At 37.2% G+C, this 24,774-nt stretch overlaps 1 protein-coding gene across 1 annotated transcript in view; it reads left to right on the top strand.

Moving 5' to 3' along the window:
• The window catches only part of mdga2a (MAM domain containing glycosylphosphatidylinositol anchor 2a), a 236,887-nt gene that overhangs the window by 150,094 nt on the left and 62,019 nt on the right, over window positions 1-24,774 (top strand). Inside the window, exon 9 of the mRNA XM_065288298.2 lies at window positions 17,873-18,142. Within this exon, the coding sequence (XP_065144370.1) occupies window positions 17,873-18,142 (270 nt within the window). The remainder of the gene's footprint in view (window positions 1-17,872; window positions 18,143-24,774) is intronic.

Genomic DNA, 24,774 nt, shown 5'->3' with positions numbered 1-24,774 from the left:
GGTTATATGTGAAATTAGATAATGTGATTCGACTATGAGATTGGTAGTCCAATCAGGCTTAAATCTTCGACTATTCGGGGTCACCCTTAATTACAATACACTATAATGTTAAATACTAGTAAAAACATAATATATATAACTAATATAATTTGAATTTAAGCAATAGAAGTCACACATCCCCCATCAGCTACACATACAGACAGAATGACAGATCAAAGCTCTTTAGTAAAGCCATCATTTCCTGCTTAACAGAAGCCTGGTTGGTCATAAGCATTAGCCATTCAGTACAGATGACAGTATTTGATGACTCATTCTCTACCGCTGTAACTTATGTCATCTCTGGCTGTATGATGAAGACCCCTCCCCGCAGACAAGAATGATTGCAGTGACTTTGGAGGGGGGTGGAGGATACCAGAGGTAATCCTAATACAGTCATTACTTGCAGAAGGCCCAGGCACTAATGTATGCCAGTGGATAATATCTGCTTATGTCTGTGACAGCTGAACGAGTCCTGCAGCAAGCTAGTACAACTGCGAGAAGAGAAATAGACAGAGAGAGAGGGAGAAAGTTGGGATAAAGAAGGTATGAATAAATATGGTTAACGCCGTAATGTAAAAGAGAGGAGGGCTAAATGGATAGCAGACACCAAAGAGAAAGTATGGTAAAGTAGTGTGTGCATGTATGCCTCTACATAAAGTATTGTATTAAAGTCCACCATGGCATCATTATGTATAATTATTTCTTAGTCTCTTTATTAGAATACAACCAGAAAATACAAGAATTTTGTATGTGGTATTAAAAAATAACAGAATAAATGATAAGCTAAAGTGTCACGTGTTTAGTGCGATCTCCTCAACCTGCAGGCTTTCTTTAACCTAAATGAAACGAAATCCTAATTCTGATCTAATGACTTCAGAACTTCAGTCTCTTCAAAAGAGAGCAAGATGTGTTTAGTGCCAACAGAGGTCAACACTAAATACTGACTTTTATCTGAAGAAGACATTTTGTGTAGATTTTTCCTGTATTTTCTGTTTGTATCTTAAAAAAGAGAGCAAAAAATAAATATGGATGGTCTTTAAAACTTTGCTGAAACAAAGCTGGTGGTGCCCTAAGACTTTGACACTATATAGCCTATACATGATTATCAGTCATGTGACCTTATATGTCATTCCAGTTGCCTGCCGCCATCTTGAGTACCTACCGTGTACTGGCTATAGCTAGCTTGCTACGATTTACAGCATATTTCCGGCACATATCTTATTTTCTTGTTTTTAGTTTGTATATTCTATGCATTAGATTCATATAGCCATAAATATGATGCATTTACATATCATGTCATAGAAAAATGAGCCCATGTGTCTTGTGTCTTAGTCATCTCCACTGTTATTTTTATAATCAAAAACAGCTAACATGAAAAAAACTTTAAATATATGATGAACATAACAAGTACATGACGTAAGTTGAATCCTTGTAATCATTTCATGATTGGTTACTACCCCCATCAATCAAAACTTTGCTGGATAGACATTGGCTGGCTTTATTTTGGCTTCATATAGTCAAAAGCGAAGATGCGCAAAATGACACCTCGCTTACCCAATGTGCGCTTCTAGGACATTTTAAGGTCTCAAATCTGATTTGACTAAACAGAAAAATAATGCGGAATATTTATAACAGTCTTACGAAAGCAGAAAGAGATGAAACATGATCATAAGCACGCATGTAAACAAAGGAGGATCTTGCGGGATTTTTCCCTATTTTTCAAGTTTTTTGGATATGTCAGAAATTGTCAGAACCATATGGCAATAGGCTTGCAGCGATAGTCGGTGAAACGGTGATAACCGGTGCTTTAGCCTCTCACCGGTTATATCACTTGCCCACCGCGACACCGTCTTTCACCGTCGTTTTGATATTTTCGTGTAATTAAATCATTTAGTTTTGATGGAGAGAGCAAACACTTACAACTGAATGTGTTTGTTGTCTGAATTCAGCGGAGCTGAACGCGCGTCGCGTCACAGAGCAGCAGGTGTCAGATTTCATTTATTTCTGTCAGAGTTTGCAAGGTGAGCTGACTGACCAGATGATGACAGAAGCTGCGTGCTTACTCGTTTTTATTATAATATACCTTTATGATGTTTAATATAAGCAAGATCGTTTTGTTGTTGTGTTTTTCATCAAGTAAAATAATAAATCCATCATTCAAGCAGCGCTTTTATGGAGAAGTAGCCGGTTGCTCTGCTTGGGACTGGCGGGTTCTTTGAGAATTACCTGCGCACATTGACTCAAGCACTTAAGTAAACCAGCTGTTGCACTCGAATTGCACGCAAATTCATAGGCGATTTAACGCAGCTTACGCAAGCGCTGCATTTAAACAGTTGCGTAATTCAAAAGTGAAAGTAAAATGTGCACGTCTGCATGCGCATTTATAAGCCATCACCGAGTTTGTGACGCGCCGATTAACCAGTGGGAAAATTACGTCACCGCGGCAACCCTATATGGCAATATATTTGAGTACCAACATTTATATTAATATGCGGTCCATCTGTATTTCATTTAACCATTTTCACTCCAGTGTAATGATGGCAAAAACAAGCTCAGAACTTGAATCTTAAGTGTTTTAGCGTTCAAATAATGCAAAGTTTATGATTGATGATGGAATATTTGATGTAAAACAAAGTACAGAAACGCATAGACTGACATATCGATCTTGCAGAATCAGGTACTCAAGATGGCGGCAGACGAGTTTGAGAAGTGAGTGACGTACGCGGTTGACGTCATCTGATATTCATGTAAATACAGTCGTATGTAAAAGTTTGGGCACCCCTGACAATTTCCATGATTTTCATTTATAAATATTTGGGTATTTGGATTTCATTTTCATTTATTAAATAACTGAATAACTGAAGGACACAGTAATATTTCAGTTGTGAGATGAGTTTTATTGGATTAACAGAAAATGTGCAATATGCATCAAAACAAAATTAGACCGGTGCATAAATTTGGGCACCTTTGTCATTTTGTTGATTTGAATACCTGTAGCTAGATTAATTGGAACATACAATTGGTTTGGTCAGCTCATTAAGCCTTGAACTTCATAGACAGGTGCATCCAATCCAGAGAAAAGGTATTTAAGGTGGTCAATTGAAAGTTGTTGTTCTTTTTGACTATCCGCTGAAAAGTGTCAACATGAAGGCCTCAAAACAACTCTCAAATGATCTGAAAACAAAGATTGTTCAACATTATGGTTTAGGGGAAGGCTACAAAAAGTTTTGATGCATATTGCACATTTTCTCTTAATCAAATAAACCTCATTTCACTGCTGAAATATTATTGTGTCCTTCGGTTATTTGATAGATCAAAATGAAATTGCTGATCCAATCACCCAAATATTTATAAATGAAAATCATGGAAATTGTCAAGGGTGCCCAAACGTTTGCACGTGACTGTATATGGCATATGTGGTTTACAGGGACATGAATAGTGTATAATGACATGTTTATAATGCTATAAACATATTCCTAATGGTATTTTTATATAGATTAAAGACAGCCAACAGGTTTTTGTGATGGTTGGGGTTAGGGACTGGGGTAGGTTAGGGGAATAGACTATACAGGTCTATGGAATTGAGAGAGAGAGAGAGAGAGATAGAGAGAGAGAGAGAGAGAGAGAGAGAGAGAGAGAGAGAGAGAGAGAGAGAGAGAGAGAGAGAGAGAGAGAGAGAGAGAGAGAGGTTGTGTTTGGATTGTCCATCAGAATGATTTCCCTGGATATTATTTTGTCAAAGCGCTTTAAATCTGCATGACTTTGTTATATTGGTAATCAAATGAAACTTGCACTGTTTACCTCATTCACTCTCCCTTCATAAAACAAATAGTTTAGAGGTTAATGCTTAAAGGCCATCTGCTAACTTGCCCCTTGGATTTTTCCATTATTTTGAATGGCATTTAATCAGGATAATATCATTTCTGGATAGAATTAAAAGCTTAACAGTAAAAGCTCATTTCTGGACAGTGTATGTGTCCATCTGGCTTATAATTTATTCTAGTTTGACCTCTAACTTTCATAGATTTATACAATGTAATGAAACAAAATAATTGAATACAACTAAAATATTTTGGTTGTATTTAGAATGGAAATTGTATTTATGATATAATAATATAATTTTATGTAATGTAATAAGTCTGTGTAGTCCAGGGTAAAGATTAGATATTGATTTCAATCTTTGATATGATCTTACGCAGCCAATATTAACTCATTCCCTGCCAGCCTTTTTTTTTAAAGTTAATTTTTTGTGATTTTCACAAAAGTTTGACAAATGCCTTCCAGGGCTGCGTTCCCCGAAACCTTCTTAGCTCTACGTCGTTCTTAAGTTGTACCTTAAGCTGTACCTTATCGTTAATACGTGTTTCCCGAAACGTTCTTAGTTACGTATCCCTTCTGTAAGTCATTCGTTCGGAAGGTTGGTCTGGAGCACTCTAAACTATACCTTATCCCACTTGACTCCACTAGGGGCCATGACTGTGATAAAAGTTTGTGTAGATTGCAGTCTATATAACTAAATATCTGTAAAAAAAAAAAGTTGAAGTACACTCCGTGTTAAACTATTTTTAAATTTAAAGAATAAAACATTCACATAATAAGACATCATTAAACTGATGGTTGTTAGATTTTTTTATTACTTTTTTCCAAATAAACATCAGCTGCGGACTATTATTACAGGCTTAAGAAACTATAAAAAAAAGATTTTGGGTGGAGGAGACGGTGAAACTATGGCAGGCAGCTATACAACGAATCTTACCATTTCATTTGTGCATTTCATATCCGTTAAATCTTTACTTTTAAATCTTTACTTTTAAATCTTTGTTATTTTAGCTGCAATAAAACAAATCAAGTAAAAATCGCTTGCCATGGGAGCACATTGATCACGAAATCATAATTGTTGATATTCCTTAATATTATTATTGATGTTAAGTCGACTTTGCATCAAAGTTTTTTAATGTTTTCTAACTTTGAGGCAACTGCATGCCATATTCTTTATAAGAAACTGCTCCACTTGATTATCTACTGCTTGTATAGGTCAACATATTTTCCACATTAAATCTAATCAAAGCTAAAATCTAAAGCAATCATAATTTATATTTATATATCACATAATATATATTTTTATGTTATATTTAAGGTAAACAGACAGGCGCGGTTCCAGAAATGCGTCCATTAAGCGTTATCCGCATTGTAAACGCGCTGCTTGCGCATCCAGTGTCCAAGCACAATAAACGCGTGAACTAATGAACAACAGTTTGTTTTTATATATTTTAAGTGTAATGCACAGCCAAGCCAGGTGACTTGCACGACCCACATTTCCCTTGTGCAACGCATTATTGGGAACCCCTAATATAAATTATCCTTTAAAGTAAAGGAATAATGGATGCATTGGAGCAGTTTATGCATGATACTTTTGGACATGAAGTTGCGGGTTTTGCACGCGTTTGATATAAAATAAAATATACAAGGTTTATATTTAGTTGTTTGCAGTTTGAATTTTTTTTACAAGATATTCAAATGTAACTTGAACTATTTCAGAAATGTTTATTTAATAAAGAACACCGCTATCTCATAACGCAGCGAAGTCCCTATTACATAAAGTGAATAATTGATTGTCGAGCAATCGATATCAACCTATTCAGCACCATCGCCATGGACAGCACCTGGTAACGTCGTACGTAAGAAAGAATCCCGCTAAGGTACAGTTTGGGAAACACGCCTAGAAAAGGTATACCTGCAGTTAAGGTTTAACTTAAGAGCCTTCGTAGCACGCTAAGAGACAACGTTATCGGGAAACGCAGCCCAGGAAATTTTCTTCTATAAATATACACTCTTAGAAAGGATTAAGCTTTTAACACATTATGTGTAATTTTAACAAATTATGTGTCACTGTGCTGATTTTGTGTTAAAATAAACACAAGTTGTGTTAAAAGTAACACAAATTGTGTTGTTTCAATGTTAACATAGAGATGGGACAACACATTTAGTGAAAAAATAAGCTGAAATAATTGAATTTTTGTAAAGGAATTTTGTTAGAGATCAGATTCAGAAAGATTATCAAAACATACACAGAGTTTTAAATTAATTAAATTAGTTTTTGCTTCAGTTTTTTAAATTGGGTAAGATCGCCATCTAGTGGATAATAGCAGAATTACAGATTACCATAAAAACTTGTCATAAAAGCGTCATTGGCAGAGAGATGGTTTTTTTTTTGGGGGGGGGGGAGTTAAAGATATCAAGGATATCTTTTTACAGAATGTTTATATTATTTAGGATGATTTTGTGTAGAAAAAAAGAAATCACAAAAAATTACTTAAGCTAGGTTTTCATAGGCTGTGGTGCATATATAATGTAATGTAATGTAATACAATATAAACTTCATACAGGGTAAGTGGCATTAATTTGACTTACAGTTATTGCTGTAGGTATAGATTATAGGTTGTATTGTCTAAATTTTTGCATCTGTAAGATTTTGAACATTTTCACAATCCACTATTATTAATACATTATGTCAGATATGTCAGCTCCTCCAGTAGGTCAGCTAAAAAATGGCCATCATCATTTTATCGCCTTCACCTATTCATTTTCTTTTTGAATAAATGATGGGTTCAAATGAGCCATTCATGGCTTTTCATATGGCATCACATATTGACCTATTCACCTGAGGGAATTCACAATGAATTTTGAGCTTAACAGAGCTACATAATGTGTGGCCATTACAAGCATGCCTCTCTGAATAATAATCCTTTTATCAAGTTATCCTTTGTGCAGTATGCATTTGCATCATCTTTTCATCAAGAAAGATGAGTATGATCTCTATAAAAATCTCTGCTCGTGGCTCTGACGGTAACCACGACGACCCCGACATTGACCTCTCCGCATGCACGGCTCTCAGCCCTCTGCTAGCATTCGGTTTAATTGCTCCTCAAAAACCACAGCACTCGCTTTAGAGCTCAGGCTATCTGCTGCTGACCTTAAACCTCTGCCTCTGCTTTGATGAAATGCTGGGTTGAAAATGAACCGCCTGCGGATGCGTGACGAGCAACAGACCGAACTTCACACAATGCTTGGGGTTTGCAGGTTAAATCCTCTCTGCTCATCTGGACTACTGTTGGCTCCAGTCGTAAGGTGAAAAGTCATTGAAATACTTCACAGATAATTTAGCACTGCAGTATGCAGCACAAATGCTCGATTTCTGTTGCGTAATAGCACATGTTTGTGAATGCTGTTGATGGACACGTAAATAGATCATTAGGAAGAAACTGTCTCGGTGAAACCATTGCCTAGTAGTTAGCGCACATCCTCTAGAGCAATGATGCCTATACAAGAGACAGGTTTGATTCTGGCTTGTAATGCTCTTGATTATATATTTTAAATATTGCTGTTTATAGTTCATTCATTCAAATATAAATTTTGCAAAATGTTGCTTTTCTAATAAAGCAGGGTTTTTAAACAGAACATTTATTTCTCATCATTTTTGAGAAATTGGTGCAAATTAGTAATAGTGGGAAATTAAAGTTTTAAAGTAGACACAAGGGAAGCCACTGTGACTTTTTTTGAGGCACGTGTAGAAATTTAAATGTTTTTTCATCATATTTTATGTGCATGTTCTGAACAATGATCCACTCCAAGCACATACTACTCCAATACAAATGGCTTTTAGGGACTACAATTGCCTGTTAAATTTAATTGGTTAAATCAAAGATAAAGGATATAACAAGATTAAGCACTCCTATTAACTCTTTCCCCGCCAGCATAAAAAAAAAATTGCCAGCCAGCGTCAGCATTTTTTTATGATTTTCACAAAAGTTCACAAAGCCTTCCAGAAAATGTTCTTAAAATATGTATAAACATATATCAATATATAAAATAAAAGAACAGACCCAGATGCAGAGAGATCCTCAAAACTTACATGGACATACAGCTGTTTGCCCTAGGGCGATACTTCCGTGTTTTATACATTGCGACACTTGGTGGATAATAGCGTTATTGCGGAAAGCCAGAAATACTCGTCATTTGGCAGGAAAGCGCTTTCTCAGAGGGGCAACCTTTTGATCTCTCTGATGAAGCCAATACGAAAGTGATTTAAACTGCAATTCATAGACTGGCCACTAGAGGCTGGCTCCAAAAGGGAGTCAATTCCCATAGACCTCCATGTAAAAATGGCCAACTTTACTGTAGTAAATAACATGTTTACAGCCTGATACAAAAATTGTTTTTGGTCTTTATAGCTAATTTTGCCCCTCATGACAACTGTGATGGGGTGAATTTTTTGTATCGCGTCGGTTTAAATTATATTAAGCCTAAAAGTTCTGCATTATTAAGGACGTGGCCACTTGAATGACGTGTGAACTGCCACTGCTGTCACCACAGTCAACCAGTCACCTTCCCCACGTCCCACCTTTTTACCCATTTTCGAATATTCGCGAGTGATGCGCGGTGACGGGCGGCCAAGATGGCGACAGCAGGCACCGCTTACTTTAAGAATCTTCAGAAAACCTGTGGGTGACGTCACGGACACTAAATCCATCTTTTTTTACAGTCTATGGTTTTCTCTTAATTGACGAGTTAACTCGTTAATGGTGGGGAAAGAGTTAATTTAAATGCGACCCTCTATAAAGCTGCTCTGACAACAAAAGTCTTACATGACTGAAATAACTGCCCAAAGGTGTTGCAAATATAGCCGCCTAGTGGCGCAGCTTTCTTATCAGGACTTTTCTGAAATAGGTTTAATTCACATATCCCTGAAAATAATGCTAAGAATTTGCCACCCTTTACCAGCGTATGTGGAAATATAGGGAGCTTCGAAGATTTTGGAGATACTATCATTAGACAGTTCACTGAAGAAAATATTCCTCCTGATCCCAAACTTTTTTTACTCCATATATATTTTATAATCTTGTTGGTAAATGCAAGAAAATGGAAACTGATAGATTTTAGTTTGCTTCAGGTGTCATTGCACTAAAATGGAAAGCAACCCAAAAACACTCTCCTAGTTAATAGAAAAAGGAAATGACCTGTTACCTTGCCTTGGAAAACTGGCCTATGTTATTAAAAGACTATAAAACACATAGGCAGAGTTTGGGGGGCTGCAGAGGGGGCACTGTCCCCCAGACCAGAGCCATTTATGATTTTGTCTGAGCTTTTATTGAAATAGAAATATGAGAATTCATATTTAATTTTTCGAATTTTAATATTTCAATTGGTAGACTAAACGATTCATTTAAAGGGAAATGCTCCTTTAAATACATCAGTGCCCTTTGTTTGTCTCAAAATGCACACAAGTAATGTTTTTAGTAAGGCATGTTTGTTAAAACTAGTTAGATTTTCTAATTAAACTAAGGTCTAGTCCTGGCTTAAGCTAAACCACCCCTTTATGTTTCACTTTAATTTTATTTTGGTGGTTTTAAAACCCTTTAAAAAATTCCCCTGCTAGTTTGTATATTTTAGCAAAGTTTTATTTTTTGAAACATTTTGTTTTCCATTTTGGTGTTTTCACATGGCATTTTTATGCAATATCTCAAAATCCCATGAAAATACATGGACGGAAAACAAGCTTACCTGTCTGTCAATAAAAAAACAGGATTTGCCCATGTACAAACATCATTGTTCCAGGATATGTTGCTATGTCTCTGTCCAAATATCTGTGTGCCTGATGCAATTATGCGCAATTGAATGTGTTTACTCCAAAATAGCTACAATTTTAGAAGAGACTTAGCACAGAATAAGCAAACTAAAAGCAGAGGTGTGATTTTAAACAAAGTGGTGTTTTTAATGCACTTGAACTCAATTATCTCCTGTCACTTGTCAAGTGTCCAAATGGTCGCCCCACCTACCCAACAGCGTCTGCAACCTTCACCAGTTAAGGGGTTAATTGAATTCGTTTTCCGGGCATGTACCAGCAAAAACTACCCATTCACAATTAAGCACGCACTGATTCATCTGGACCAGCTTCAAGTCTGGCAATAATCGCCACGAAACCGATGGCTGTAAATATAAATCTGAACCTCAACACAGGATTTTTGCAAGAGGCAAAAACTGCAGACTGTAAAGGTCAATTGGCACTCTTGTCAATGCATGTATACCTTTGATGTGTGGTTAGACAAAAATGGAGGACAACACAGAGAAATAATAAATACATTTTTACAGGTGCAGTGTTTGGTGACAGTCGATCCTCCCTTATTAGGATGTGTAATTTTCACTTAAACTCTTGTCATTGGCATTGTGTAAAACACCTGGCTTACATTTGCATTACCTTGGGATAGGTAGGGTATTAGTGGAAGGGAATGGATGTGGTTGGCTTGTTAATTCTGCCATGAGATTATATTTTGATGATGGATTCTCATGTGGTCATGTTACTCATGCAGACGTGATAAATATGACTGCCTTGCACCTTAGACTCCTAACACCTAGGACTGAAGTAAGTTTTAATTGCATCTAAATGTGGCAAGGCTGTCTGATTATTAATGATCTAATATATTTTAATGAATGGATAATTGCAGTTAAACCCTGACAGTAGCAACCCACCATCTCCTCTGTTCTCGTTCGGGGCTCCAGGGTAGATGAAGAAACTTTTCTGCATTTCTGATGAGACAGTCGATGGAAACCTCTCTTTGATATAACGGTCTCATTCACCGCAGCCAGACCTGTCACGATTACATAACCGCATAATTCTCTGATCTAATCGTGTTTAAATGAGATAACAGTGCATTGCTTAGCATTTTAAATGCAGTATTGTCATTCAAATAAGGGAATATGTAATAATGCCATTGCATTATGTTTAGTGCATTGTGTAATCGAACCAAACGAATACGGGGTGTCAGTGAACCAAAGTTAATGCATATTATTAAAAATGTCTGTTCGTGCATATAGTTTGCCATCATACACTGTAAAAAGAAAAAGTTTGATCAACTTAAAATACTTCAATTGGTAACACCTATACACCTATTTTTAAAGTAAGTTTTACAAAAATTCCATGTAAATTTACTTTAAAAAGTGGATGCAAAAATCATGCATTATATTTTAAAGTAAATACAGTCTATTATTTTTAGTCCACTGCCTGGTTAGTTATATTTACTTAAATAATTCAAGTAGTTTCAACCAAAAATTATTAATTTAATTTTCTTCTTACAAATTTTACGTGACAAAATGTAGTTGAATTTACTAAATAATGTGTTCATTTAGAATTACTCACCTTTTTGTGTTATTTTTTATTAAAATTTGGTTAAACAACAAGAATACATTTTTTTTATATAGAATTTACTCATTTTATTTAGTTGAATTTACTAATCCACAAAATATTTTTTTTACAGTGTAGTTTCTTGTAATTATGACATTCAAACTGCCATTATTCATGCTTTTAAACAAAATAGGCATGTGTGCAGCAACGGGCTTTAAGACCCTGGGGAATGCCTAGGAGGGGTGACATAGGAGGGAACTTGTGCATTGATGAAATATCTTGAAATAAAACAACAGAGGACTAAATCACGATAACAAAATAAGTCTTCCGATGCAGTTTACGTTATTTACAGCAATAATTTGACATTAAATTTATCTAAACAGATTCATTAGTACTCCACCTCCAACATGACATCATCAACTAATTAGTTGAACCAACATGGTTCAAACAACGAATGTGCAACAAATTACTATGTTTTTGGGAAACAGTCTTGACTAGGTAGTTAGTTTCACCAACTATGCATCGTACTATGGTGGTTCAGCAGCGAGTTATGTCGTTGTTCGGGAAACACAAAAATAGTTCATGAAAAACATATCATTATTCCCCCTGCCCCCCTTATTTTTTTTAAACCTGTATGAGTTTCTTTATTCTTTTGAACACAATAGAAGATATTTTGACAAATGATGATAACAACAACACGGGTGACGATACCCATTGGTTTACAAAATTTAAAAAACTAATACAATGGAAGTCAATGAGTACTGTCTGTGTGCTTACCATCACTTAACAAAAAATCATCTTTTGGGTTCGGCCACATAAAAAAAAACTCATACAGGTTTCGAACAACATCAGGGTTGAGTAAATACAGTAATGACGTATTTTTATTTTCAGGTGAACTATCCCTTTAAATCTTTCCCCGCCATTTACGAGTTATCTTGTCAATAAAGAGAAAACATTTGCATTAAAAATGTGCTCCTGATGAGTTTTTAGGTTATTCTGTAATACCGTGATTATCCACTAGATGGCTTACCCAATTTATAAAAAAAACTGAAGCAAAAAAATGATTTACTAATTTTAAACTCTGTGTATGTTTTGATAATCGTTCTGAATCTGATCTCTAACCAAATTCCTTCACAAAAATGCAATTATTTTAGCTTTTTGCAAAAAAAAAATTTAAAAATAAAAATACCCATATTTAAGAGTTTATAAGTGGAGAAAAATATAGATAAGATGAAAAGTTTTTTTTCCATTTTTTTGTGTTTGTTTATTGTTTGTTTGTTTAAAGCAGATGGTCTGTATATTTGTATGTTTATATATATTTAGAAGAAATATTTCCTGGATGGCAATTTGTGAAACTTTTGTAAAAAAAAAATCACAAAAAATGCTGGCGGTCAACTTAAAAAAAAAAAAAGATTGGCGGGGAATGAGTTAAATTGCAACATAATCATCAAAATGTATTCAACTGCAGCTTTCCTAACTTAGGGTAATATGCAAATGTAACTTACAACAAGTTTGGAGTCAAACTGATGAAGTTGAGAAGAGATTTTTCGGGAAGACAGCTACTTATTCAAAACGACAAAGTGTTGGGCGGCGCATATGCAAATAAGTATTCCGAAGTGGAATATAAGAGCAGCGCGGATGCTCATCATGAGGGGATAAACTTGCCATCCTGATTAGTGGTGTGGAACTGGGATAAGCGCTCCAGAATACAGGAATATTTCTCTTCTTGGATGACACGGTACCAGCGTTCCGTGCTCGCTGTTCGTTTAGCATGGCATTCAAAGCTGGCTGCCAGCCTAATTAGCAGAGAGCTAATTTATTCCCTATAGTATTCATTTATGAAAAAGAGAATATATACTCACGCAAAAAGTGCGATTCAAAGCACCATCACCATTCATGTATCAAGCCCGGCTTCTACTCCCCCAAGAAATGCACAGGAATAGAACTAAATCTACATTATTGCTTTAGTTAACATTGAACAGATTGATAAAGAGCTTGGGACTTGTTAATTAATAGGTTTCAGAATACTTGTCTCAATGCGAGGCTGTTGTGTCGTGTAATTGCCTGTTGCACAACATTTTGCCCCATAGGTCAGAAAGAAATGGTTACGTACGGCTAAACAATCATAATGTCTTGTCTGTGAATGGGCTGTCTTCTGCGTGCAATTAAAACCCTTAATAATAATGGAGAAGACAGAATGCCTTAAGGTTTAAACAGGAGGTCTCCTATGGATTTTACGAGGCCATTATGCCAAGCAGTCAACGCTGTTCGACTCTTATTTCTTATCCTGCCAGAGCTCTAAGAAATTACCGCCTCCGTTCAGTTAGATCATTTTGTCAGAGATGCATTTGTTCTAGCGCTATCTGACATCATAGAAATGAAGCAATATATTCTTAAAACTTTATACAATAACATCATCGCGGCGCAGTCAATATGATACACAACTGTTATTAAAATGTGGGGATAAAATATTTTGCTGCGTACAGTTCATTTATTACCTATTTTGGACTTCTGGTCCTACACTTCCTGTGGCAAGCTGTTTGTATTTTCCCTTCCCTTGCATACACAATTGAATCCATATTGCTGACAAATCGATTTGCAAATGCTCACCGTTGCCGGTCGTCACCTGTCTAAAAGCGGGAGTACGCGATAACCCTCGTGACTAGTCCATCAAACCTTCATCCATCGGAAACATGTCAGTCGGAATTGGTTCAGTTCGGGAACCTCAGCCGTGAAATTCAGAATGACAAAATGCGCAGGGCCCGGGCTCGCATCATTGCCTGAATAAAGTCGTTGTTCAGGCTGAACTGTTGACCTCAGCTGTAAAAGATATTGTATTGCGCTAAATGTAATCCACTGTGCAGACTCCACATGTTGGTCATTTGGAGAAGGGGAAACAAAAGTCAGCACAACACTTTTTGAAGGCTTCGTTTAAAGTGGCTCAAATCTCTTTCTTGCTTTTGGAAAACCTACTATTTTTTCCTCCATGTCCTGCTCTCTGTTCTGAAATGTGCTTTCAGGGATACTGGACGTTATGTTGAACACATAAATGCACCTTTTAGCATTTATGTAAATGTACTTCTTTCCTGACTGACCATTTTATAGTGTGTGTTCAATTGAATATGGGAAATTGCCCGTGAGTGAAGTGTGATTAGCTTCAGTTATTGGATTTTGTCTCTGTATTGCATATAATGTTCCATTAATCCATGCAGAAGACATCCTTTATGTAATCGTACAGGTCATACAATTACCACAACAAACAAACGCAAATTCATTGGAAAAGATTTGACAGTGATTTGTATCCCATTGACTCCTGAATAAATGCTTTAACTCAGGGGTGTAATTTCCACTGGGTACAGGGGGGATATGCCCCCCCACCTTTTAAAATCCTGATCGCGTCCCCCCCCCACTTTCGAAGTCGTTTGTTTAGATTTTTTAACCACACGTTAATCGCCACTAAAGAGCAGGACAAAGAGAGCCTGCCTGCCCAACAGGGGCACCGTTGGGGGGGAGCTTAGGATGATTCTAAGGGCCCATGAACTTTTGTAGACCCAGCCATGGACTGTGCCGTATGCGCAACCCCCTTTAAATAGGTCCTAATATGTATCATTTAGGTACAGAAATGTACCTCTGAGGTACTAATATAAACTTTTTAGATGTAAGGACGCACTTTTTAAAAAAGGGACAGTTGGGGCGATTTTTGAGCATTTTTCTGGCTTTGTACAATCTGACAGTAAAAAAAAATGTCTCAATTGACAGCCATTCAAAAGTAAAAGTAAAATATTTGACAGAGGCTGTGTCCAAAACCTAAAGCCAAAGGTATACTAAGGACGTCCACGTATGTGCGCTGTCCGCATGACGTCATTTTCATCATCAGGAGGGTCCGCGGCCGTCAGCGCGCTGCCCAAAATTTTTGCCCGCATACGACAGCGTATGCGTGTGAAAATGTTGAGACAGGACACTACACTATAAACAATAACACAAAGGCAATAGACATCATTTGCACACACACCATCGTCTTTTCATCATTAATAGGCTTTATGCCCAGCTGCACTACTTCCTGAACTTCAGCCAGCTCCTTGTTTCCTGTCTGCCATTATTGGACAAACTGATTAATCCAGGTGTGCCTGACCTCAGTAATCACAAACAAACTGATTAATCCAGGTGTGCCTGACCTCAGTGGTCACAACAACAATAATCAGACACACATGGATTAATCAGTTTGTCCAATAATGGCAGACAGGAAACAAGGAGCTGGCTGAAGTTCAGGAAGTAGTGCAGCTGGGCATAAAGCCTATTTTCACTTCGTCCAAGAACAGAAAGCTGTGGAGCATTTTTGTCACCATAATGTTTGATTTCTGTTCTTTGTTTTTTTATTGTTTTAAACTTTGTGTGCAATGGTGGATCTGCTACTTTTCTTCATCTATCCTATTTTTTATGTTCTCTAAATGTTGCAAATCAGTGCTGCTCTGATAGCCTGGTAGAGTAATAATTTGAATAACAAATTATTTGTATTGCGTATATGTGTGTAGCCGCTGGGATTATATTTGGAAAGCTACGCGTCCGTGAGGCGAATGCGGAAAAAACTATACCCCGGCCTTAAGGCAGCTGACTTGTTGACTCGCTGCCTCATGGGGCAATGCATTCGGACAGCCTTATACTTTTTATAATTTAATAATTCCATATTTGAAAACTGCATTTCTCATTCCTCGCTAGAAATGCATTTAAAAGGTAAAAATATTACTTTGTTTTCACTATATTTGTGATCCAGCCTTTTCCTTGGCCACCATTTTTTTTTCCGAACTCGACCAGGCTCGACCAATCACATTCTCCTCAGACAAAACACACGCATAAAGGTGTGGGACAAGACGATGGAGGTATCTCAGGAGTCAGGATGTAAAGCAAATATTTGATTTGGGCGTGCCTTGATGTCTTCCTGCCTTAAGTTGGAATGCTGCCTCCGAAGGCATCATTTTAGAAATTTCGGATGCAGTCAGAATTTATTTCTAACATTTATTTAGCAAATAGTTCTAGTTATAGTAGATGGTTAAGCAGTGCCCATTTTAGATTTTTAACTCTTTCCCCGTCATTGACGAGTTAACTCGTCAATTAAGAGAAAACACTTCTTTGGCAATGACGAGTTTATCCGGCAATCCGTATTTCCGCTTTTATCCACCAACTTATAAAACCTGTATTCCTAGGGCAAACAGTTCAAACTCTGAATGTTTTGAGGATCGCTCTGAATCTGATCTCTATAAAAAGTCCTTTACAATACGCAACTATCTCAGCTTTTTGCTCAAAATGTAGTATTTTTTAAGAAACCTACCCATATTTGAGAGATGATAAAAAGAGAACAAATGTAGGTAGGATAGGTAGGATAAAACATTTTTTTTTTTAAGCAGAGGGTCTGTCCTTTTATTTGATATATTGTATGTTTATTTATTTAAAGAAAAACGTTTTCTGGAAGGCATTAAACTTTTGCGAAAATCATAAAAATGCTGGTGCTGGCAACTTAAAAACAAAAACCGCTGGTGAGGAAAGAGTTAAGGGCCCTTGAGATTTTTAGGGAATACTTTATTTTCTAGAATACTTTATTCTGATTGGTCAATTTTTGCATGTGGCTCTCAGATATTTTTGTAATAACAATAATTGCCAATAAAAACTGTATAATTGACCACAGTTCCAGCCCATTGACCTCTGTTCCAGCCCATTTCCAGCTCTTGTATGTTTAATTAAATAATTTCAAGTCAACATTTCAATATCTCCAAGTACTAGATTGCTCAGCAGGCATTTTAAAAGTGGAAAAATTTACTGTTTTCAGCTAGCGATAAACCCATTCAGAGTGATACTGTAAATCCTTCCTCCATCCCTGTGTTATAAGTAAGGTGTAACATGATTGACATTAAATTATAAATGTTCCAATTTCAGCTCTGTGTTTTGGCTCGCAGGTATCCACGGCACTGATTGAAAAGTGAAAACTTGAGGCAGAATGTGGTGTGTCCAGCAACTGTGTGATTTTTGCACATCAAGCGCTTTCCTCAAAGCTCACGACTCTCAGCGGACTTCAATAGAAATGCTGTGCACCACAATAGCACCATCCTCAAAGATTCTCCAAATCAGACAGAAAAACTGCAAACGTCGTGCACATGCCAGCGTCCTTTTAAAAACATCATATTATATATGATGATGTTCTCCCGGGGCTGGTGTGTGCATCATGTTGCATGTGCACGCGCGTTGGCTCGCAACACCATGAATCACAGATTCATGACAGGTCACCCTCTTATGAGCGCTGTGAGTCAGCAGTTATTTCATCTTTTGCTGCTTCTCAGTGTGAGCATAAAAGTTTTCAAACCCATCTGTGATCTCTCTACAGCTGCCGTGGCGCATCTTCAGAATTTCAAACTGGAGAATAAATGTCTGATTTGGCTTTTTGCGTTTTGAATGACGTTTGCATTTCCTGTCACAGGCTGTGATGAGTTTGCAGCAATTGATTTCGTGAAGACGTTTAAAACTCTTTCTTTTAGCGCAATTTTATCACTTTGTTCTCGCAACACATAGGGTTTCTTACGTGTATCGGTTTATTGACTGAGAAGGTGGCGGTGTTAAACCTCGCTTTAGTTTCTGATAAGAATGTGCATCCTTTGCTTTTTTCAGATCCCCCTGCTGTGGAGCCAGCGTATATGGAGATTAGGCAGGGTCTTGGTCGCCCGTTCTCACTGAGCTGCAGGGTCTTACGTGCCCACCCCTCGAAGGTACTGAAGTATGAATGGAAGTTGGGAACTAGACTGCTAACGATGGGCCAGCTTGATACCCGCGACGAGACGGAATATCACGTAAAGGCGTTAAACCGCGAGGGATACGGTGAATACACCTGTGACATCAAGAACGAGGCAGGAGCTGGACGGTGTACATTTCTTGTCACAGGTGAGACAACTGAATTTCAATTACATTTGGTGTCATCATTTTTCTGCTTTTATCAGATTGCTATATTTTTAAATAATTTAAATGCTGTCCAAATAAGTTAGTGTCAATACTGTTACCATCAAACTCTGTTACCAAGGTTGAGTAATACACATTGAATCTCTCTCTCTCTCTTTTTAACAGAGTTTAACAGTAACAGGAAATCGTCATTTTTCGGATATAAAACAATTTTTACAGAAATTATTATATTGTTATGGCCTGTAACATCTTGTGATCCTTGACAATAAGTATCAAATTATATATATATAAAACATTTCAAGAAAGCAGAAAAAGTAGTGCCTTTGGAACCAAATGTACCTGCAATTATATAATCACCCCCACAAAGCATTGAATTCAGTGGTGCTTTTAGGTCTGATGGGTCACTGATGGGTCATGACTATAAAATGGGAGGAAGGTACATCAGAATAGTGAACAATTTTAAAATCAAATATTACCTCAACTGGTAGATTAAGTAAAGGAGCTAGAAACAGCAGGAGCATGGGTTTATGATGTATAAATGTATACCCGAAATGTAAAACTCGAAAAGTTGATTTGCATAGAAGTGTATGCCAAATGCATAAATGTTAATGTTATGTTTTCTGTAGAAGGACAGCAAAAAAAGTGACTTGGTAAAAGTTAAATTAGACAGAGGCCGAATTGGACAGGTTGCACAACATGCTTTAATTCATGAAAACTGAATGCATTTTAATTTTTTCTCGAAGCAAAACCAGCTAAGAACTAGAGGTCTTCTCGGATTGTACCCGCCCGAAATGGCACTTTTTACCCGAACCCAAGATGCATAATTTTTTTTTAAAGGGGTCATATTATAAGATTTTTTTAAGACGTAAAATAAGTCTTTTGGGCAGGGTTTCCCACAGAAAATGTGTTCGTTAAGGTGGTAGGGTTGGGCGAGTGGGCGTGGCAGAGGGCATGGCAATCAAAGGGGCGGGGCATATGCGTCATGATAAAAAATTACATATTTTTATTTAAAACACTCAAATAAAACTTAATTTTGAAGAAACTATGACAGAAAATAAACACATACTAGATTATTAATTAATGAAATGGGAATAGCTGCGTGATGAAGTGAAACTAAAGGGTTAATAAACACAAACTAAAGCAGATGTTGTAGAACGTCAGGCGAACGATGATAGATGGTGCAAAAATGGTAAAAACTGATATTTCCCACTACTATTTTCATTATCTTAAAGGAGTGTTACGACTGTAGCATGTAAATAATGCACATAAATAAAGTGAGCAAGAGCGCTCAACAAATATATCTAATCAACAGGCACGTGAAACCTAGCTAGCAGGTTGCATCACCAGCTAACTTCCTTTAAAATTGCAAGAACTATAGACTAATACAATAACAGGCTTATATAACCCCAAAACATGTACGTACTATTCTCCGAGATGCACTTGACTGCCTTTTGTGCAGCGAAATTATATATATATTTTTGGACTACTTAGTTAAGGTGGTAGGGTTTCCAAACTTAGGCGGGCCACCTGAACTGAAGTGTACTGCGGGAAACCCTGTTTGGTGTGTCCTTTAAAATGCAAATGAGCTGATGAAATGCAAATGATGGTGGTTTGTTGCAATTGAAACTCAATTATGCTGTCAATTATTTTTTCTCTCTCTGCACTAAATGGCTGTGCCGTGGTTGGATAATGCAGATTAAGGGGTGGTATTGTAATTGGCCTTGCTACCTACCTCACAAAACAGGCGAAATGTAAACAAACTATTTTTCACATGCTTGCAAAAAATGGCTTATCAAAACAAATTTACTGGGTTGTTCTTTTTTCACGTTTTCTAGGTTGATAGAAGCACTGGGGACCCAATTATAGCACTTTAAAAGAAATACCCGACTGGAGACAAACCCAAGAAAATTAGACCCAAGTCCGACTCGAACCAATGGCAATTTTTTTACCTGACTGGACCCGAATGTAAACGGCACCAACTTTTGTGCAGTTTGGCCCGCCGCTTTATTTATTTTTTTTCTTTTGTTGTCTGATGATGTCACCAAGATAACCCCTAAAATGTGCATTCAAAATTGATTGACAGGTCTGTCTCAACGAAAATTAACCTACCGCTCTAGCAAAACGGGGGGTTGGAAAAGGACTCGATACACACACGCAAGATAGTTTGGGTCGTATTGGGTCCATTCGATAAAAACACATTCATTTTAAATTACCTGAGACTCGATGCCGCTATTTTTATACCCAAACAGTGTCTGATGCACATGTGCTACTTTTAGACCCAAACCCGCTCAGGGTCGGACCTCAGGTTTTCGGATCTAAGTGGACAATGCTGACTGTGGTAGACAAATGAGACACAGTACAATCATTCAGAAGTCTCTTTTATTTATTTTTTTACTGCCTATTAAGCAGATTTAGTTTTTTGCCCTTGAAATATTTCCTTATATGCATGCTACTCGGTGTACTCTCAGTCATTAATATGATGAAATGCAAATCTCTGCAACAAGCGCTTAACCAAGACAACTGCTTAACAACCGAATAGATTAAATTGCAAAAATACACTTTCTTAGCATGACGAAGAGCTTTCAATAATGTTTCACAAGCCACACATGCTTTTCCTCAGAGATTCGAAACACCATATCTGGGACTCTCCGGATGTCTGTTTTGGCACCGATAAGTCCAGCCCACCGTGTCACCTGGAACGTTCGGTTCGAGCGGCGGAGCAATTTCTCTTTGATTTTGTGCCATCACATAAGCAGGCCGATCTCGTGCCTGCTACTGCACCAGACATTCGTGTTTAGAAATGGGAACTGCTAGCTTGTGATTCCGCCCTCCCCTCTGTTGAATATTCATGGCTGAAATCCCAGCTGGTTGATGAGGCATCCTGGACCAGAGGAGGATGAGGGAGAGATGAGATACCTGCTTTCTGATGCATAGGTTATTTCTGGAGATGTTCGGTCCTAATCATTTAATTTGCATTGACAATTTCCTTCTCTGTTCAGTAGGCATAAAAGAGGATTATATCAATCATATCCGCTCTCCTTGTATCTCTCTCTCCCTTGCTCTCTCTCTCTCGCTCTCTGTGTCTCATTCGTTCTCTTTCTCCTCCATGCACTTCTGTAGGACATACCGAAGGCCATTATTTCACTCAAACCATGCATCTAGGATGAGCCTCTGCTCGCTGTAATGCAGGAGTGTGCCGCCGTGCCTGCATTCAAGCTTTCATTTATTGTTGTCATCATATGGGTTTTTATGATGCAAGCAACTAAATCCCACAATGAATCCATTTTATTGGAGGTTAAGCTACCGCAATGTGGTACCACGACAAATTCATTGAAACAAAGTCAAAGCCACAGAACAACAGACGAACGTCACGCGGCCGTCGGGTTTTGTGTGGCACTTGAACAAATGGCCAATGCATCAAATTGACATTTCACTTTGTCACAGCAATGCGCAAAAGATAAATGTGTTTGAAGATAAAAAATGCTGGAGTTTCTCTGTCTCAGACAGCAGTGAAGAATCGAGCAGGGTTACCAATTAATACACACTCTAAACACGGTTGAATTTACTTAAAAAATTGGAGGAAAGTTGCTGCACTTAAAATATTAAGTAATGTGAACTAAAACAAGAGTACTTAATTAACTTAAAGGTGCAGTGTGTACATTTTAGGAGAAACTATTGACAGAAATGCAATATAATATTCATAACTATATTTCAGACCTTACACAATAACTTTAACTCAACTGCTGAGTTATTATAACCCATGGTTGCATAACAACAACCCAACATTGGGTCTTTTTACCCAGCATGGGGTCATTTTTAACCCAGCATGTGTTTTGTACAATATTTACATATTATGGGTTAAAAATATCCCAGCCATTTTTAAAATGTAGTATTTCCAATATAATTCACAGCAAGTTCAATAAACTTCATTTTAAGGTTGATTTAACTTGAAATAATTTGTAATATCAAGCTCTGTCCAACATCTCCACTTAACTGAGCTCAAATATTTTCTATTTTTAATTTATTTATATTACTTTTAGTGTCATAAATTGTATTGTAACACAAAATTCATGACTTTAATAAACTTTGATTCTTCACAGAAACAAACACAAAACTATGTTTTTGACACACATTGTAAGTACTGTGAAGAGAACTAAATGTGCTGAACAGGGTGCAAGTAAGTAAACACTGATCACCTGAATGGTGAATTCACTAAATTATAATTTATAACAAAATAACATTATAAATAGCTTAAACCTCTGACATTAACAATGAACCTATGTCCAAACATCTTGTGGAAGTGGATTTTGCATAATAGGTGTTCTTTGAAACGCATGTAAGTACGCATGTGATAAAACATATAACACTGTGCTAATAGTTTAATGCAAAAATGTTGCAATTGTGCCTTTAAGTTGTACAACTAAGCATCTTACAATTGAAAACATTGTTAAAAAATGTACTAAACTACCAATTTTGTTTAATTAACTTCTTTAAGGCAGCCAGGTTGCTTTTTCAAAAACACTTCATCTTTTTTAAGGTTAAGAACATCTTAGTTGTAATGTCAAGTGCTTTCAAAGGACTGGGTTGAAATAATTAGCCCACGACGTTGTTTTTTTAAGAGTCCTACATAAAATGATGATGAATTTAAGATTTTTTTTGTATTTGCTTTAATGACAGCATGCTTGTTCCATAGGGTTGTGGAAAACCAAACGGTCCAAGTTATCCCACTCAGCATGATGTGAAATTGTTCCAGAGTGCATCATACATGCTTTAATGGAAATAAAAAATTTACATGATTATTGTCACAAATGTGTTTGCAGTAGATTAGTGAACTATGGCGCTTTTCCATTGCATAGTACCCCATGGTTTGGGGCTTTTCCACTGGGTGCAGTACGTAGTACCCCGATTTTTTTAGAACCACCTCTGTTGGGGTTACAAGCGACTCGAGCTGATACCAAAATGTAACGTGAAAACACTGTAGATCACTTATTGGTCTGAGAGAATGGTCACTACCAGTGGCATCGCTATAATGTAAAAGATTAGCTTTACCTTCATGCTAGCTTGCGCTGTATCGAGTAAACCTGTTGTCATCTGTGATTTGCTGTAAATTCCCAAACTCCCTTTTAGAGATGAAAAACATCCAAAGTTTGAGAATCAGGAACACCATAACAGTTTTTTTCCAGACTTGCAGTTTGCAGCGGCACATTTGTGACGCGCACGTCCGCATAAATGATTAAATGGAACTTAAATGAGGCTCAGCGGAGCGCGTCGACTGACGCCACCGGTGTTTGTACAGAAACTGGTAGTGATAAACGCGATGTGCAAACATCTATTTGTGGTGGTCAGTTTTAATTTTGTGGTGGACTGAGAAATAAATCAATGTATGGGAATGTACAACAACGCTCTCACTTGTATGATGTCACAGCAGTAGGCAGCGCAAATATAACCACACACCTGTAATCCCTCCCAATCTGAAGTGTTACTAAACTTGATGGAAAAGTTAACCAAGCCAAAGTGAGGTGACATGACCCGACCTGACCCAAACCAAACCATAGGGTACTATGCAATGGAAAAACGCCACTAGACATCTAGGCCTGGTTTCACTGATAAGGCTTAGCTAAAGCCAGGTCTAGGCCATAGTTAAATTAGGCTGTTTAAGGATTTTTTATAAACATTCCTTAGAAAAATACATTACTGGTGTGTATCTTAAGACAAATCAATGGCACTGGCATATCTGTACATGCAGGTTATTTTCAGTTGAGACACATCAAACATGTATCTACAGTAGGACTAGCCTTAAGCCTTGTCTGTGAAACCAGGATCATTTTTTAATCTTTTCATGTCATAACTGTTCCAAAATCCTACAACTTTGTTTATTTTCAGGTGTAAATGAAAATAATCCTGATTTTCAAGTAATATTTTAGATCCGACTGTACAGACAAACATGCAGCATGCACACAAATGTCATATATATTACGGATTAGTGTTTTTAAGGAGTCTACCAGATCAAAGGTTTGTGTTTAAAAGGATGTCTACGTCTCACGGAGGGAAGTCACTCTTAGAAGTCTTGGCTGTTCCAAATGTAGAAGCTTCTAGGTTTCATTTGCCAAGTGACAGCTGATTCATGCAGTACTGTCTCTCTTCATCTTAGGCTGATTTAAGAGTGATGTGTTTACGATGCTCCTGCTTTTTCTCTCCACCTTCACTCAAGCATTGATTCCCCAAGGAGTCAAATTTATCCCGGAGCCTTAAGCAGGGTAAACTCGATGGACCCATTAGCATTGGCTGTAGATTTTGTTTCCCCCTTAATAAGCTGAGGATAAAATAAATGCCGTTGACAGTCCTTATCCCTGACCTGCAGAGATCAGCAAATTTTCCCAATCACCACCTTTCCTCGCTCTTCGCAGACTTTTCTACTATCCGTGTGTCTACTAAAGGGCTTCTGGATGGAGTTTGATTGAAGATTTTTGTTCGTATTCAGCGTTTTTTTATTTAATGAGCTTACGTTGAAAGCATGTGGTCTCTGCAAATGACGTATCTGTTCATTTGTACTTTCATTCTGCATGTGTTCTCTTGGCTTGGCACGAAACAGACAGCCCTTGATGCTAATCGTATTT

This window comes from Paramisgurnus dabryanus, chromosome 17, assembly GCF_030506205.2.
Source record: "Paramisgurnus dabryanus chromosome 17, PD_genome_1.1, whole genome shotgun sequence".
NCBI classification, from domain to species: domain Eukaryota; kingdom Metazoa; phylum Chordata; class Actinopteri; order Cypriniformes; family Cobitidae; genus Paramisgurnus; species Paramisgurnus dabryanus.
Note: the sequence above shows the minus strand (reverse complement) of the source record. Positions and strands in the feature narration are given on the sequence as shown.